This window comes from Gadus macrocephalus, chromosome 12 (assembly GCF_031168955.1).
Source record: "Gadus macrocephalus chromosome 12, ASM3116895v1".
Lineage (NCBI taxonomy): Eukaryota > Metazoa > Chordata > Actinopteri > Gadiformes > Gadidae > Gadus > Gadus macrocephalus.
In genome coordinates, this window is record NC_082393.1 from 7113434 (window position 1) to 7131630 (window position 18197).

At 45.5% G+C, this 18197-nt stretch overlaps 2 protein-coding genes across 2 annotated transcripts in view; both read right to left on the minus strand.

Annotated features, from left to right (window-relative positions):
• Positions 1-1401: 1401 nt before the first annotated feature.
• On the minus strand, positions 1402-5959 carry LOC132469531 (alanine aminotransferase 2-like). Its single transcript, XM_060067522.1, has 9 exons — positions 5730-5959; positions 5484-5573; positions 4841-4949; positions 4293-4426; positions 2413-2656; positions 2162-2241; positions 1904-2040; positions 1586-1772; positions 1402-1431 (listed from the first exon to the last, which is right to left on the minus strand). Exons 1-9 carry the CDS (start codon positions 5835-5837, stop codon positions 1402-1404), a joined length of 1119 nt encoding a protein of 372 aa, XP_059923505.1. The 5' UTR covers positions 5838-5959.
• A 5176-nt stretch (positions 5960-11135) lies between these two features.
• The window catches only part of LOC132469532 (1-phosphatidylinositol 4,5-bisphosphate phosphodiesterase gamma-1-like), a 34933-nt gene continuing 27871 nt past the window's right edge, over positions 11136-18197 (minus strand). The window contains 9 exon segments of the mRNA XM_060067523.1: positions 11136-11921; positions 12059-12243; positions 12477-12565; positions 13962-14123; positions 14654-14768; positions 15774-15919; positions 16632-16856; positions 17188-17284; positions 17471-17637. Coding sequence (XP_059923506.1) covers positions 11861-11921; positions 12059-12243; positions 12477-12565; positions 13962-14123; positions 14654-14768; positions 15774-15919; positions 16632-16856; positions 17188-17284; positions 17471-17637 — 1247 coding nt within the window. The 3' untranslated portion in view covers positions 11136-11860.

Consider the following 18197-nt stretch of genomic DNA (forward strand, 5'->3'; position numbering starts at 1 on the left):
TTCCCGCTAGATTGTGGTGGGTTGCGTGTCTGGCCGTTGTGGGGTGTCAGAGTTGGTTGAATGTGTGTTGTCAAATCCATCCTCATTATTCGCTATTTATGGTTGCTTCAGTACACATAGCTTAAGGTCGGTGTGGGCGAAATGGTAGAGTGGGGGGGGGGTCTCTCTGGCCAGAAATGAGCTGGTAATTAGAGCGCATGCGTTCGGTACTAATTGGACGTTTTGTCAATTTTACCGGAAGCTGTAGATCGCTCATGATTTAACAATACAGGCCCTTCACATTGACTTATCTCAACGTTTGTTTGACTACACGTTTCCATCCGTGCAGCTTCGGTCAATGTTAGATTAACCGGCGACTCGGTCTGGAGGGAGACAAAAACGATTTCTGTTCAAATTTAAATGTAGGCCCTGCAATTGTTATTGGTTGTATGGCTTAATCACATTTGAACATTGACACAGTATGCATCCTATAGAAGTACAGTATGACGTCATTGTAAATTGATCTGAAGTTGTAGGCCCTGCAAATGTTATTGGTAGTATGGCTTAATCACATTTGAACATCGACACAGTATGCGTCCTATAGAAGTACAGTATGACGTCATTGTAAATTGATCTGAAGTTGTTCAGACGTATGAGAAGCTTTTGCTAGGAGAAAACGAGTGCTGCCCTCTTGTGGCCGCTAGCTGTACACAGCACTGCCCGCACCAAAGGATGATTGATTTCGAGCGCGTGAGAGAGAGAGACGATTGGCATGAAAACAGTCCAGGCCCTTGGTCCATCTGCTCATCACATTTTTACATAATCACTCTAAAAACGGCATCACTCAGGACTTTTCACCATGAATAGAGGAATTTATTTATTTATTTGTATCATCATTCCGACGTGATATACAATGAACCTCCCATGGGTTTAGTGCTTTCAGTTCAGGGATTTCCAGGTGTTTCAAGGAGTTTCCAGGTGTGGTCCACAACTGTATGAGTCCAAGAAGCGCAGGTGGAAAGCACCGAGTCGTACTAAGGCCTCCTCCAGCACGACCGAAGAAACCCCCACACACAGCCTTGGGAGAGGACACACATACAAAAAGGCAAAAACACACACCCACACAAACACACACACACACACACACACACACACACACACACGCTAATTGAAGATGTTGTGCATTTCTGGTCTGGAAACAATAAAGTACTATGGTATCTTACCTTATTGAATACATTTGTTTTAATTTATTGGTGGGATAAGTTTAAACGATTGTGAGGAAACTAATTTCGAATAACTAAATCCTTAAATGTATTATTTTTTTTATTTATAATGCCTGATCTTTATACCGAAACTATCATGAAAATCTGGTCTAAACGGCGCAAACTAGTGGTTAAGATAAATATTAGCATGATGATGTTCTCAGTGCATCAGAGACTCGCCCCTCCCCGACTTTAAAGACACAATGAAGCAGCTCAGCTGTCACAATTGGCCCCAAGTCCAATAGTGCTGGTGTGCCATTCTCAAGTGGCCAAGCCCAAGCTTGAGCAATAAGACAATGATTTGAATATAACCCCATTCTGGGCCCTCGACCATGATGAGTCGCCTGCTCCACTACCTGAGTGTACAAGTCGTAGGATGGCTCAGAGGGCTGGGGTGGGTTGAGCAGGATGTCCAGAGCAAGCTGGCCTGGGACTGGGCTGCTGATGTCCATATTCAATAAAGTCTCAGCAAAGATCATCACTTCCTTGTCCACGTTCACCAGCTCCATGTATCCAGCCCTCAGGCCACATCTAGGAACACAATATGGTATGATATATACATGATTTAATAATATGATACTCTATCTAAAAACATTAAACTGGTACTGGAACAGGTTATCTTTTATTATTTTTAACAGGTTATTACTATTACAAGAACTCACTCTCCCATGAGGCCATTGGATAAGGAGTGGAAGGATGCCATCTGCACACTGTCCCAGTACTTCGGCCCCATATCAAACAGAACCTTCTTATAGGAAACCCACTGGATCCCTGATCCATGCACACTGTGCTGATCCACCTACAGAATACAATCATTGAAGGGGAAAGACTGTAAAAACAGTTTGGAATCTGAAAGACTTTACACATCAAATGTGATTGTTGTACTAATCTAAGCCACTAAATCACTAATTCATAGTTACCTCATTAACCAATAGGAAGAGTTTCTCAGCTGCAGCCAATTTGATCACTTCTTCGATAGACTTTCTGTTCTGCACATGGCCTTGATTCACAAAGACAACAGAGGACAATTAGCTACTTGCTTTAATTTCAAATAAATGATAATTTTTTTATTGATTTACATCACTACAACACGTCACACAGCATATTTACCAAACTGTTAAAAGATTCTGTCCAAGAAAAGGTTTTACGGTCGAAGCACATAGTCTGATACCTGTGGGGTTTCCTGGGTTACTGATGAATATTGCCATTGGCCTGCAGCACCCCCTAGCGGTGCGAATGGCGCGTTGCAGCTCTTCCAGATCCATAGCCCAGCCGGCGTCTTCTCGTAGGCGGTAGGGCACGGATCTGATCCCAGCCAAGCCCAACACCATGGCCAGGGTGTGGGGGTAAGGCAGGGGGACCAACACCCCGTTCTGGGGCTCCCCCTCCGAACTACTGAGCAACTTCGTCATCATCTATAGACAACAAACCGCATCTTTAGGATATCACTTCTATCTTTCAAAGCTGCCCATGAAGAGGCCATGCTACATGGGGAGTGAGCCACCAGGCCCTCAGGGACTTGGAAATCCTGCTCAGAGTAAGCTTGGGCAATTGTGTCCACTAGCCAATGGGACAAGCCTTGTTTCGACACTGGTTGACCCAATTGCTTAGTTGCATAATGAGAAACGGGAAAGCTATAAATGCTGCAAGCCAGGAAATTACGTCACGTTCTCGACGAACCGGAGTACCATACATAATGGATAGCACCATAACCCAAATGTCCCCTAACAAACCTAAATGTACCTATACCAAACCGCCAGATACATTTTAAGCAATGGCCTAACATGCAGAGAAAACATAAGTTATGACCTACTAAACCATAGCATACAAAGAGCTGAGTGTGAACACGTCTCAGCTACTGTGTACGATCCACATGGGCCCTCAAAGCCCTAACTGGGCATGATGTATGAAGAGCCACCCCTGTTTGACAGGCTGGCTCAGTGTGAAATGCCTCCAGCTCAATAGCACTGTTAATTGACTGAGGGTTTAGCACTTTGGGGAGGGAGAACGGATTCGGCCAAAGCGACACTGTATTCTGTGTGAAAAACTTAAGATCAGATTTTCCCAAGATGGGGCCCTCAAACATCTGCCTGGCCGCAGACGGTTTGCACCCTTTAAAAACTGATACCATAAGGTGTTTTCCCACAGACAGACCCCCTACTAAACCATGGAATGCAGAGATAGCGGCTGCATAGACTCTTTTTAGGGTGCTGGCTGCCCTCCTAATGTCAAAGAGAGACTGGAGGAAATGGAGTAACGCCGCCACTGGGCAGGACTTTGGGTCTAAACCCCAGTCTTGACACCATGAAGAAGTCAACCTCCATCTCTGCTGGTAGTTGAGATGTGTGCTTGAGCCCGTGATACAGTAGCAACCCCACCTCCTGCGAACAGTGGCTGCTGGGGCAGGTGGAAAACAGAAACAACGCTGACAAGTGCGAGAGTAATGACCCCACCTGCTGCTAACAGAGGCTAAGGGAGGGACAACTCAGGATGCTGTGCATAGTGGCTAATTGAATAAACAGCCAACTGTGTGAAGCCAGGTATCAGAATAGAAAAAGCTGCGGACAGCTAACGGGATAAGAAAGTGGCTACTGGGACAGGTGGAACAGACACAATAGAGATAAATGCATTGAGTGTATTGACCCAGCCAGCTGCAAACAGTGACTAACGGAATGAGACATATTTTGGGCTATATGAAGTGAGCAGAGTACTGACAGCACACAGCAGCCAAGCTAATTAAGCTATTTTAAACAATGTAACTTTTTTCTTCTTTTTTTTTTACAAAAACACTATCACCGTTCACCCGAACGTGCAGGGTTTGTTTTATTATAGGCAAAACCTCGACTGCTGCCGCAGAGAGGACTCAGCCTATCACTTGTGTTAAATCAGGGTATAATATTCAACTTAAAGACTCCACCATGCACGTAAACGCCTGGGGTATCAATTACTCAAAAACAGGGTAGAAACGTTAACGGGAAGACTTAAAGCAATCCTCAGGGGCGCAAGGCGCCTGCACGATTAACGTGACGGTTTTAAGATCTCGTCAGATACCGTCAGAGTTCTCCAAAACCCGGAGCAGATGAAGATGCTGTGGGCGTCTGTGGGCACGCCGGCGTCTCTTCTAGTGATGAACTCGGCGATTCTGTGCTGGATGTAAACTAGGCCCGATGAAGGAGTGTAGCAACCTGATGGATAGGATAATAATACTTGATTGATCCCGGAGGGGGGAATTAAGCTGTCACGGCAAAAATATATATTCAGAGAAAATTATTCAGAATCATTTACCACATACCGTTAATCTGCATTCTTCAATTTTGCATTTGGCCATAAATCCACTGCCATCATAAGTGGTTTTATGCAAATAAGTTTGAACCCAGTACACTGGGGCTGGGACTCAAACTCTCTCTAACAAGACTTTCTTGCTACCTTTAAAATACATATTGACCAGAATGTGTGTGTGTGTGTGTGTGTGTGTGTGTGTGTGTGTGTGTGTGTGTGTGTGTGTGTGTGTGTGTGTGTGTGTGTGTGTGTGTGTGTGTGTGTGTGTGTGTGTGTGTGTGTGTCTGTGTGTCTGTGTGTGCTCGTGTGGTGACCCCTACCCACGCTGGATCCTTCACAGCTCTGTATGAGCCTCCGAGCTCTCTGGCGAACATCTAGCGCAAAGTTCTCATCACTGAGGAGCTCAGGGTAGAGACACACTGCCAGTACCTGAGAGAGAGAGAGAGAGAGAGAGAGAGAGAGAGAGAGAGAGAGAGAGAGAGAGAGAGAGAGAGAGAGAGAGAGAGAGAGAGAGAGAGAGAGAGAGAGAGAGAGAGAGAGAGAGAGGGAGGAGGGGGGAGGGAGAGAGAGAAGGATGAAGAGGGAGAGGGAAAGAGGTAGTGAGAGAGGGAGGAGGGTGAGAGGGAGGAGAGGGAGGGAGAGAAAGGGAGGGAGACGGAGAGGGGGGAGGGAGAAATCGAGAAGGAGAGAGAGGGAGAGAGAGGGAGGGAGACGGAGAGGGAGAGGTGTGTTGGAAAGATCACACACAGATTATATCACAATCCCAGTGAGAGAGATTTTGGAAGCTATAGTGTAGACCCACCCAGAAGAACAGAATATAATGCCGTATTTGATAATACATATATAATCTTATCCATGGACCCAGAACAATATAATCGAATGGTGTATTCAACATCCATTCATAACAGACCCGGCAGAATAGAGTGAAGTATTCAAATTGTTATCCATAGACCCGGTCCTGACCTGTTGCAGGAAAGTAATGGGTGGGACCCCTTCCCGCTGTGGATCAAATGAGCACAAGTCGACCACACGGGAGAAGGTCTTCGGGACCCCCTGGGATAGCGGGGAAGAATCATGTGAGAAGTTGCTTTGTAAATAATCATACATATAATTATGATAAATATATAATTTCAGCTAGTTAACCACTCTGGAAATTGGAACCTGTGTGTGCGTGCGTGTGTGGGAGTACGTTTGGGGTGTGCGCTATACCTGTGCGAGCTCTTGGGTGATATGTAGTGCGCGTGCCCTCAGCGCATTGCATGGCGACTCTCCGATGGCTTTCAACCTGGGGTTGACGTCCAGCAGAGATGTCCTCATCCTTTAACCACGCACCGAAAAGTACTACTCAATGAAAGCCGTTATTCCCCAGTCGGGCGAGCTGCAGATGGAGCCCAATATATAGCCGCCGTGCGTGAACCGCGCGAGGTGCCCTAACCAAGAATGGCGGAATCACCGCTGTCGATCACAGTAACCGCTAGACGAGTTTAAATGAACCATTAACTGTCTGTCGTTGATTTGTCTGTTGCTGACTTTGGTCGAAGCATGTGGAAATAATATTTTAGGATATTTGAGTGTTGCAGGCAGCGCTCAACTTTAGTGTGATTGCCAATGCAGCAGCATTCATTTATCAAACATAAATGTTCTACTTTTATAAAGATTATACTCTTCTGAAATAAATTTAAATATAAGGCAATGGGCGGAATCAAATCAAATCCTCTTCAACAACTTACTAACGCTAATCCATCTGTATTTTCTCAGCTACCGACTGTTTTCAACCTTTAAACGGGGTACAAGTATTTAAACTATTCACCATCATTATTTCTCAGTTCAACCCATGTAACATCCACAACTTTCACCTGTCATACACAATGTACCCATCGAAACTTAGAAAAATGTAGGCTTACACTTGTTTAACATCTATCTATTCAAGCTGTTGGACTTCTACTTTTTAAAAGTGTTGCCTCAAGCACAATGTGGGCCCTTCAACTGTCTCAAGTGTATCAACTTTGTGCCAACCATGATATCTCAGTAATTTCTAACCTCATCCACACAAATGACATTGTGGCAGTCTACAGCAAGCTTGTCCGTGCACATGGTGAAATCAGTTATTGAGCTATGGTGTTTGTTCGTACTACTACTGCTACTGCTACTATTACTACTACTACCAGTGGCGTAACTATCGGTAAGCAGGGTATGCGGGCGCGTACGGGCCCGGGCCAATCAGGGCCCCCAAAAAAAATAAATAAATAAATAAATAATAATAATAATAAAAAAAATAAATAATAATAATAATAATAATCGCTCCCCGCGTCAATAATCGTTCCGAACCCCCCCTTCCCGTCAACAATCGTTCCGTGCACCCCCCCTGTCAACAATCGTTCCACGCCCCCCCCCCCCCCCAATCGCTCCTCCACGCCCCCCCCCCAATCGCTCCGGCACCCGTCCCGTCCCCCCCCGTCCCGTCAACAATTGTAACGAAGGGGGAGCCCGCCTTGAATTTCCTGCACACGGGCCCGTCGTTGCCTTGTTACGCCACTGACTACTACCACAACTGGTACTACTACTTTACTACTATACTTATGCCGCTTTTCCACTGCACATGTAGCTCGACTCGACACGACTCGACACGACACGACTCGACACGGTAGCAGCACGGGTGCTTTTCCACCGCAAATAGTACCTCCTGGACGTGGGCGGGGTCGGCTGCGCGAAAGGGCCGTGACGTATTTGTGTACGCGACGCAAACAACACATACGCAACCCACACATGGACAGAACCCACATAACAACAATGGAGGACATCGATCGCATTACTATTATTAGCTGGCATGTTGAAGAAGTTGGAGAAGTGGAACATGTTGGCTGCGGCGCTGCTATGGATGTTACCAGCATGGTTGCCATGTCGCTCTCGTGACTTCGTCACACTCTCTGGCCAATCAGTCGCCGGCCGTCTGCCGACGTCACCTTTTAGCATCGGCTCAGCTCGCTTGGAACCTAGAGCGAGTAGGTACTAGAAAAAGCAGCCACTTCAGGTACCAGATACCATGGTACCGCGGTGGAAACGCAAAAAATGCGAGCTGAGTCGAGTCGTGTCGAGTCGTGTCGAGCTGGTACCATGCAGTGGAAAAGCGGCATAATACTGCTACTACTACTGCTACTTCTCCAATACCACTACTACTACTGCTAATAGTACCTTTTCAGGCAATTCATTTAATCTTTTAGCTTTGACAGTATTACAGTTTAGCTTGTATTTGGTCAAGCTCCCTCCCTTTCATATCAAAAATTCTGGAAAAAACAATAGCATCTCAGGTTCAAGCTCACTTATCCTTCAATAATCATTACGAACAATTTCAATCTGGTTTCCGCCCCCTCCACAGCACAGAGACAGCCCTGGTTAAAATCACCAATGACCTTCTCATGGCAGCAGACTCCGGACACCTCACTATTCTCATCCTCCTTGATCTGAGTGCGGCCTTCGACACCATTTCACACAACATCCTCCTTGACAGACTGGCCTCCATTGGTATCACTGACACACCCCTGCACTGGTTTAAATCATATCTTTCCGGCCGTACTCAGTTCATCCAACTCAAAACTTTCAAATCCCAGTCACTTCCAGTCACTACCGGTGTTCCCCAGGGTTCTGTTCTAGGCCCCCTCCTGTTCATCATTTATCTACTTCCACTTGGCCATATTTTCCGTAAATTTAACATTCATTTTCACTGCTATGCGGATGACACCCAGCTCTACATATCCACCAAGCCCACTTCTACCCTTCCTCCCACCTCCCTCTCCGATTGCCTACAAGAAATAAAATCCTGTTTCACCTGCAACTTTCTCAAACTCAACAGCAAAAAAACAGAAGTCCTCCTCATCGGTACCAAATCAACCCTCACAAAACCTGACAGCTTTTCCATCACTATCGACAACACCTCAGTCTCCCCCTCCCCTCAGGTTAAGAGTCTGGGTGTCATCCTCGACAGCACACTATCATTTCAAGCACACATCAATAACATCACCAGGTCTGCCTGCTACCATCTCCGCAATATCAACCGCCTCCGCCCATCCCTCACACCCCATAGCACAGCCATCCTTGTTCACACCCTGGTCACTTCCCGCATCGATTATTGTAACTCCCTCCTCTTCGGTCTCCCCCTCAAGTCCATCCGCAAACTCCAACTGGTCCAGAACTCTGCCGCCCGCATCATCACCAGAACCCCCTCCATTAATCACATCACCCCTGTCCTTCAGCAGCTTCACTGGCTCCCGGTCAAAACCCGCATCCACTTCAAGATTCTGCTCCTCACCTTCAAGGCCCTCCACAACCTCGCCCCTCCATACATCTGTGAACTCCTACACACCAACACACCCACCCGCACTCTCCGGTCCTCCTCTTCCATTCAATTCACTGTGCCTCCCGCCCGCCTGGTTAACATGGGGTCCAGAGCCTTCAGCAGATCTGCCCCCCACCTCTGGAACACCCTCCCACCTGACATCCGTAATTCCGACACTCTTTCCACTTTTAAGTCTCGTCTCAAAACACATCTTTTTAAACTGACATATTCCATCTAACCCATCTCACCCCACTTATGTAAATTGTTCAATGTATCTTGTTCTTGTGTTTTTTATGATTGTTGATTATGTTTTATTTTTTTAAACTGCCCTGTAAGGTGACCTTGGGTGCTTTGAAAGGCGCCCTCAAATAAAATGAATTATTATTATTATTAAGCTGTCAATGGCAGACAATGTCAATGGCAGACAGTGAAATAAAATCCAAAATACTAAGGCTAAACTATAACAGGATTATTAACTCATATTTAAAGTTGTTTAGAAACTATACTTTAAGACAACCAAAAAGAACACCCCACAAACAAAAATAATTTTCATTATTATTTAACCGTGAAAGACTGGTTTACACAAAGGCGATTTATTATGTGCAAACTCTCAGGAAATTTGTGTGAACGCAGAATAAGGACAATACCAATTATATTAATATTAGTCATAATACTGGACCAATAGTGTATATCCAAAGAGGATTTTGCGCTAGATGTTCGCCAGAGAGCTCGGAGGCTCATACAGAGCTGTGAAGGATCCAGCGTGGGTAGGGGTCACCACACGAGCACACACACACACACACACACACACACACACACACACACACACACACACACACACACACACACACACACACACACACACACACACACACACACACACACACACACACACACACACACACACACACACACACACACACACAGGAGTCTAGGGGAAAAAATATTAAGGTTGATGCGTAACATTCATTCCAAGGAAATACTTCACAATGTCTGGGCCATATAGTACATTCATATATTTTTTTTTTAGCATTTTATTTAGTATGTTGCTAATGCCAAGAACTTTATAGTGTTATGAATAAAAACTTTATAAATAAAGACTGTTTACACAGAGATGGAATAGACAGGAGCTCAAAACAGGGGGCAACTAAAATGTAGCATTCCATACAAGCCGTGTGTGTGTGTTCGTATGGAAGAACAATACATACATTTTGTCTATGAAAACTATCTCCAGGATGTGTGAGCAAAAATTTAAGCAGCATGAGGTGTGTGTGTGTGTGTGTGTGTGTGTGTGTGTGTGTGTGTGTGTGTGTGCACGCGCGTTTGTGCGTGCGTGCGTGCGTGCGTGCGTGTGCATGCTTGTGAGGGTTTGTGCCTGTGTGAAAGTCTGTGCAAGGCCTGATCCAAGCTGAGGAGGCGTGGATCCATGAACCTCAACATAAACTGCTTGGGTTACATTGGCAACTCATATGTTGTTCAAAGTGATGTGGCATGCTCGGTAAGCTTCTGCAATAGCCCTTGTGTGTGTGTTTGAGCGTTTGCAAACGACATCGACACACCTGAGCCCCCCCCCCCCCCCCCCCCCGGGTCACTTCCTCAGGGAGAGAGAGACAGAGAGAGCCAGAGAGAGAGACAGAGAAGGAGAGAGACAGAGAGAGAGAGAGAGAGAGAGAGAGAGAGAGAGAGAGAGAGAGAGAGAGAGAGAGAGAGAGAGAGAGAGAGAGAGAGAGAGAGAGAGAGAGAGAGAGAGAGAGAGAGAGAGAGAGAGAGAGAGACAGAGAAGGAGAGAGACAGAGAGATAGAGAGAGAGAGAGAGAGAGAGAGAGAGAGAGAGAGAGAGAGACAGAGAAGGAGAGAGACAGAGAGACAGAGTGGGCGAGACAGACAGAAAGATACTCTGGTTTGTACTGGACTAGTTTAACAGAGACCCCTACGTCGTTTTTTTTGGCGTAGTGCGTTAGTAAAAGGATCCGATAAAGTCTGCAGTGCATAAATGTACGAATTGGAAGGGTTTTAATATTATTCAACAGAACTTTTACCAATAGAAACACTGCTGGGATGTCACCTACTCCAATCACATCACCATGTGTTTTTGTCCCAACCCTAATATCCAGTTTTTCTAGGAAATACTTGATATAAGGGTGTGAGATTCCGTCTTTAAGATTCCTGATGACTTCCGCCATTATAAGAGATCAATAGAGGATTCTGGGTCAAACTAGGCCAGTGTGAGTCAGACTTCTTACTCTCAAGGTGCTCCTCGCCAACAAAGGAAGTATAGTTAGTATATTGAGTACATTTAGTTTATTTGATTTACATAGAGGTTTTTAAGGTAAACCACCTTCCAGCGAAGGTTTGGAGCTGAGCTCAAAGTACAATTCATCCAGTTAGAGTTCTCCCAGGTAAAACAGGAAGCAAAAGCCATCTGGGAGGCGGGACTACCTGTTGGCTCAGCCAATAGAAGACATGGTCTTCTTTATGAGGAATAGACTTCCGTCTCACTGTTTCTAAAGTCCTTTGTGTAACCCATTTTGTGAGCAACTCAAACAAGTTTTTATTTTAAATTCTGGCCAAGCCAAATATGGATTGCTCTTCCAAAGTCTTTAGCTCAAGGTGCAGTTTTAAGAGTCAGAAGGAAAGTTCAGAATTTGGGTTTTTCAGCTCTTCCGGGAGTCAATTTGACCCCTTCATAGTGACAGTTGTGTCGAGAGCATGATATCTCCAAAATCCACATGAAGGCACATACATAATTTTTCTTCTTCTGCTTTTGCATCGCGCAAAGTGTCAACTTATATCCACGTTCCCGGTTCCGGTCAAAACATTTTTCTTTTGGCCATGAGATATATCTAAAAGTGTTCCTTTTGAATGCAAATTTTGTGAATATATTACTTTGTAAAGAGAGCAATGTTTCTTCCAGTTTTCCATTTGTTGCGTTAAGTTGCAGCAGCAGCACACAGCAGAGGTCAGCGGCGGTCACAGAGGAGTCAACGCCCTCTAGTGGAAGGAAACCCTAACTGCGCTTCGTGGCCAACTGTGGCCTCAGCCTCTCTCTCCTCTTCTTCTCCATCAACCTGAGAAAATCAGACAAAGAGCAGGGAGAGAGAAGGTGCGGGGGTTCACACAGCTGGTCCTGTATATCAGTGTGTATTAGTGTGTAGTATATCAGTGTGTAGTGTAGTGTACTGGTGTTTATGTGAGTGTGTAGTACCTGTGGTTCCTAGCCTCCACCAGTTCACTCAGCTGGTCCTGGGCATCCCGGAGCTCTTCCAGGCTCTGCTGGTAGCTCTGGTCCCCGGAACCCGAGCGCTCCAGCGTGGACACCTGATTGGACAGCTGGCTGGTGAGGTCACGTAGCCGCTGGATGGAGGTGTAGAGGTTCTGGTCGTCCTCCTCCTACGGGAAGCGGAGAGGAGAGAGTAGAGGGTTGTCACCTTTTAACCAGACACTCCAGCAGGGGGAGGGTCTGTGTGTGTGTGTACGTGTGTGTGTGTGTTTGAGTGTGAGTGTTACTGTGAGCGTTAATGTGAAGGTGTGTGTGTGTGTGTGAGAGAGAGAATGTGTGTGTTTAGGTATTGTGAGTTAATGGGAAAAAGACAGAGATGGAGCGAGATAGAGAGAGAGGTTACCTTAGCATTGACTATTTCAATGTGGACGAGGAGTGAGGCCAGCTCTAGCTCCTCGCTGTAGCTGTTCTTCAGAGGAACGCTCCGATAGCCTGAACATAAACACATCTTTAACTCAACAATATCAGACTCATTAATAAAGGTTCAACATACCAACTCAACCTGGGCTTAGTATAAAGACTTAATATAAATATTCCATGCCTAGGCTCAATATACAATCAATACTGGGTCAAAGCCCTGTATCATTTATTTAAAGGTCCCATGGCATGCTATTTTATGGATGCTTCAATATAGATATTAGTAGGCCCCAAACACAGTATTTGAAGACGTTCCCGAAATTCAGCCGTGGTGCAGAATTTGAGGCGGTGTTCCTTCGGCAGCGGGAAGCGGGGCTCAAGCGGGAGACATTCGCCGCCAACAATCCCTTTCTCCTCCATGTTGTGGTTCATGTACTTCAGGGAGACAAGGCCAAAGTTCCTTTCCCCCCCAATTCATTCTCAACCATAGCTGAGATAACCCCCACTACGAGTCTCGTTATGGAAATACCAGAGACGAGTCTGACGTGTTAACCATCATAACACCAACAGCAGAACGGTCATCCAGATAACAAGGAAGTGTACAACAAGGATAACAAGCAACACTGCGTTACAGTCCTGGAGCTCTATATCTAAATAATATCATATAATACATAGATATCTATATCATATAATACATATTATCACGGTCAAAAGCTGTGTGCGCCTCCAGACGAGTGTGTGTGTCTTCATCGGGTTCTCTGACGTCTCTGGTTCTTCCTCTTCCACATCAATCTGAAGTAGACTGAACCGCGCGCTGCCGGCTGCCCGCTGCCGGGCGGTGGTGCCTCGCAGCAACCGGCGGCAGGCAGCATGTCACAGTTCATGTACTTCAGGGATTGAAAGCCAAAGTTCCTTTCCCCCAATTCCTTCTCAACCATGGCTGAGATAACCCCAACTACAGTCTCGTTGTGGAAATACAAGAGACGTCCAAGAACCAACGTGTTATGCTCCATAACACCAACCGCAAACACTTGCGTTACAGTGTGTGTAATCACACACACACACACACACACACACACACATGTGGCGCTCGCACGTCGTGTCTCATTGGCGGGCCAAATGAGACACACAGGCTAGGGGAACTCATATTTATGTTAGAAAACCTCATAAAGTGAGATTTTCATGCCATGGGACCTATAACATAAAGAATCAATATGACAATATAGGTTTAAATATGACAGATAACGTTCAATATGAAGGTGAAACCTAGTAACTCAAAATATAATTGATAACAATTCTATGATAAGACTCAATAGAGCCTCAACATAAAAAATCCATGAAATGAATGACTCAATATGACAACATATAGCAAACAAATATGTCATAAATCCAAAAATAACTTCCCAGCGTAAAGAGACAAACAATATCAAGACTCCACATGACTTAATGTTTATAATGAACCAACACAGACCGGTGCGTAGTGAGCGGACGGGGTAGGTGGCCTGAGCCAGGAAGTTGGGGTCGCTGAACATGTCCTCGTCGTAGACAGTGAAGCGCAGGAAGCAGAAGGATGGGTTCCGGACGTCGAAGACAAACGGCGTCTGGAGCCACGCCGGGTTCAGCCCGTTATCCGCTGGTGAACACGAATCAAGCAATCCAATCAAAAATCCCCGTAAACAAACCCCACCACTAATCATAATAACCCAACGTTAACCAGAACACCAATCAAAATCCCTGTAGACAAACAGGACCACAGATCCCAATCTTCTAGCGTAAACCGGAACACCAATCAGAATCCCTGCATGCAAACCACAAGACCAATCATAATCACACAGGCTAGCACACAAACCAAACCAGCAATCATCATTGTAGTCGATCACTAATAAGAATCACCACATTTCATTCTTCATACTGCATATTTCTGTGATAACATCCATGTGTCCATGGGGAACATTCTAACCAAACAACCATGTTCATATGAGATCTACTTTGAAAACAAGCACTAGCCAATATATACTCCACCAATATCGCTAGTCCCATCCCGATCCAATCACTTCAACTCTATATCCTGCTGCTAGGGTTTTCTTTGTCTTAAGAATACACCACTCCACAGTAAAGCCTAGGGAACTTGGAACATTCCTGGGCAAGATTTCCGGATCCTACCGACAACATCTGTCTTGCTCTTGCAGCTGTCGTAGTCTGCACCACTGATCTCCACCTCAACGAAGGGACAGACAATGCTGCGGCCCGTTTTAGGCAGATGGCGAGCCCCGAGTACCTGTGAGAAAGAGATGGAGAGGTTGTTGTAAGTTTGCGTGTTGATTTGGATTAGAGTCCACAGGAATGGACTCGCTGTGGATGACTTTGAGAGGTAGAAAGTGGATTCTCCAGGAATAGAATGGAAAGGGTACTCATGGAGGTTAGAACCGAATGTGGATTATTCAGATGTTAGAAAATATTTTATTCAAATCGTTGATGTAAGAGTGGACAACTGGTAAAAGAGATCATTCAAAAACGATGGAATAAAAATGGATTCGAATATCTTGGAGAAAAGTAACAAAACAGTTATAGATTAGAAATTAATAAAGATAGCTAAAAGGAGGAAGCTTCAGCTTGTTCAGAATGCTGCTGCAAGAGTTCTAACATTGACCAAAAAAAAACAAAGACCTTAAATCATTTAATTACATTGGCTTCCTGTAGGTCAGAGAATTGATTTTAAAATCATGTTGCTAACCTATAAATCCCTACATGGTTTAGGCCCAAAATATTTAACCGATATGCTTCCACTACATAAGCCTTCTAGAACACTAAGATCTTCTGAGACCAATCTGTTAATTATCCCCAGAGTAAACACGAAACATGGGAAAGCAGGATTTAGTTACTATGCAACAAACAGCTGGAATAAACTCCCTGAGGATTTAAGACTTGCCCCAACTCTGAGCACCTTTAAAACAAGACTGAAGACTTTTATGTTTGCTTTAGTTTCTGCTAAATCTTAAATACATTGCACTTTCTAAAAAGCTTTTTTAAATTTGACTGTATTTTCTATTTTATTACTAAAATACCTTTTTAACTTTCTATTTTACTTATTTCTTTGCATGTGTTTTCTTCTACTTATCTTTTATTTTATTTTATTGTATGACAATGTTTATATGTGAAGCACTTTGAGTCTGCCTTCTGTATGAAAAGTGCTATATAAATAAAGTTGCCTTGCCTTGACTTGCCTAAAAGGGTGTGCAAAAGTGATGGTATGATAAGCTGAATGGTAATTGGTGGGTCAGACCTGCAACTGAATGGTGATTGGCTCCAAGCGCAGGGTTTCCTTATCAAAGGGGTCGAAGGAGTCGTCTCTCATGACGTCAGGGTGCGGGACAAAGCCACTCCCCCCTCCCAGCATGAACAACGCTTGGTTCATCTGCATTGGCTTGTCTAGACACACAAACGCACACACAAATCACATCAAACAGTGTCACTCTAACCAGCATACAAATGAATAGCCAAGGCCACCCTAACTTCACATAGCCAACCACAACTCTCACTAGAACCTAACCAAACACAACTCTGACTAGAACATAACCAAACACAACTCTCACTAGAACCTAACCAAACACAACTCTGACTAGAACATAACCAAACACAACTATCACTAGAACCTAACCAAACACAACTCTCACTAGAACCTAACCAAACACAACTCTGACTAGAACATAACCAAACACAACTCTCACTAGAACCTAACCAAACACAACTCTGACTAGAACATAACCAAACACAACTATCACTAGAACCTAACCAAACACAACTCTCACTAGAACCTAACCAAACACAACTCTGACTAGAACATAACCAAACACAACTATCACTAGAACCTAACCAAACACAACTCTCACTAGAACCTAACCAAACACAACTCTCACTAGAACCTAACCAAACACAACCCTCACTAGAACCTAACCAAACACAACTATCACTAGAACCTAACCAAACACAACTACCACTAGAACCTAACAAAACACAACCCTCACTAGAACCTAACCAAACACAACTACCACTAGAACCTAACCAAACACAACTACCACTAGAACCTAACCAAACACAACTACCACTAGAACGTAACCAATTGCCGCCCACTCCCTCTCACCAGGGGTCTGGAAGTTGAGAGCGACCAGCTGGGAGCCACATAGCCACATGGCCAGTGGGTCGTAGTTGGAAGAGTCCAACCGCTGGCCGCGGGGGTAGACGCGGGACAGCTGCCGCCGGTTGTACTGCAGGAAGCGGCGGCCGCGGCTCCGCGTGGCCAGACGCTCCGCCTTGGTCTCCGGGAACGACGACATGTCCCGGTAGCACGCCCGCTCCGTCCCGATCTCTGGGGAGAGAGACACGGGTTTGAAGCTACAGGTCAGGGTGCATGAGTTAAAGTTAGGGTTACATTCATTTTCTCTCTCTCTTTTCTTTGATATCAGAGAGAGAGAGAGAGAGAGAGAGCGAGCGAGAGCGAGAGCGAGAGACAGAGCGAGAGAGAGAGACAGAGAGACAGGGAGACAGAGAGACAGGGAGACAGAGAGACAGAGGGATTGAAAAAAGATGGAAGGAGAGATGAGCACAAAATAGATACAGAGAGAAAGCCTGACACAGAAAGCCATGGTATTGGAGAAGAACAGGGGAGGGGGGCTTAAGGTCTTCTGAGGGGGTCTTACTCTCCTCGTTGAAGGGTACAGGTCTGCAGTAGACCACCAGGTCAGACAGCTCCACCGCTATCTTCTTCCTGCGCTCCATCTGCTTCTCCTCCTGCATCTGGACGAGGGACGTCCAGATGCCAGGGGAGGGATAATGTACAGCGACCCAGTCAATATTGCTAAATTATTATTTTATTTCCTGAAGGGGTTGATATGTGTGCACGTGCATGTGCGTGTGAGTATGTGTGTGTGTGTGTGTGTGTGTGTGTGTGTGTGTGTGTGTGTGTGTGCAGGCTCCGCCTACCCGGGCGTCGGCGTTCTGCGCGGCCTCCCGTATCTTGGCCACCCAGGCGGTCAGGTCCTCCAGGGAGTCGGCCGCCACGTCCAGCGTCTGCACCGGCCGCGAGGAGAGCTGCTGGGTGTGCAGGGTGAAGACGAAGGGCCTGGAGCTCTTACCGTCCTTCAGCACCACTGGAAGGGCCGTGGATGGGTATAGGGTGTGGGAGAAAGGGAGGGTGAAAGGAAGGGTTGGTGGATGGGGTTGGAGGGAGATTAATGTGGGATCCAGCAGGCACTTTGTTACACAGAACTTCTGGGGGCGCAGAGTCTGGAGCTGGAAACAAACAACTATAAGGACCGGGGTTAAGCCTTGTTGCGTTATTTGTTGCTGAGATATTCTTTCTGATATTCGTGATATTCTTCTTTTGAACCTTTACAGATCAGCACAGCTAGCCAAGTTTTCGGTTCGCCAATTATGCGCTAACAAACCCACCTCCAGCAACCTGATTGGTCGAAACAAATATGAAGCAAAATAAAGTGATACTCCAGGTTCCCCATCAGACTTGAGGGATGGAGAAATTGCTTAATTTCAACGAATTTGCTCACAGCCCAAAACAACAGAGGGATTGACTCCAAATTTCATGGTCACCAATGGTTTAGAGCAGCTCATGTAACAGTTGAAAGACTTCCTGGTCACCCAGCTTGTGTTTTGGTAGGCATTAGTCAAGCACGATTTAGCTGAAGTTCTATGT

Excerpts from the sequence above, each read along its gene's own strand:
- LOC132469531 (XM_060067522.1), bottom strand. The coding sequence starts at position 5,837 with ATGAGGACATCTCTGCTGGACGTCAACCCCAGGTTGAAAGCCATCGGA. Across the intron at positions 4,427-4,840 it reads CTGTGAAGGATCCAGCGTGG|GTTGCTACACTCCTTCATCG; the intron begins GTAGGGGTCACC and ends CCTATCCATCAG. Across the intron at positions 1,773-1,903 it reads TCCAATGGCCTCATGGGAGA|ATGTGGCCTGAGGGCTGGAT; the intron begins GTGAGTTCTTGT and ends TTGTGTTCCTAG.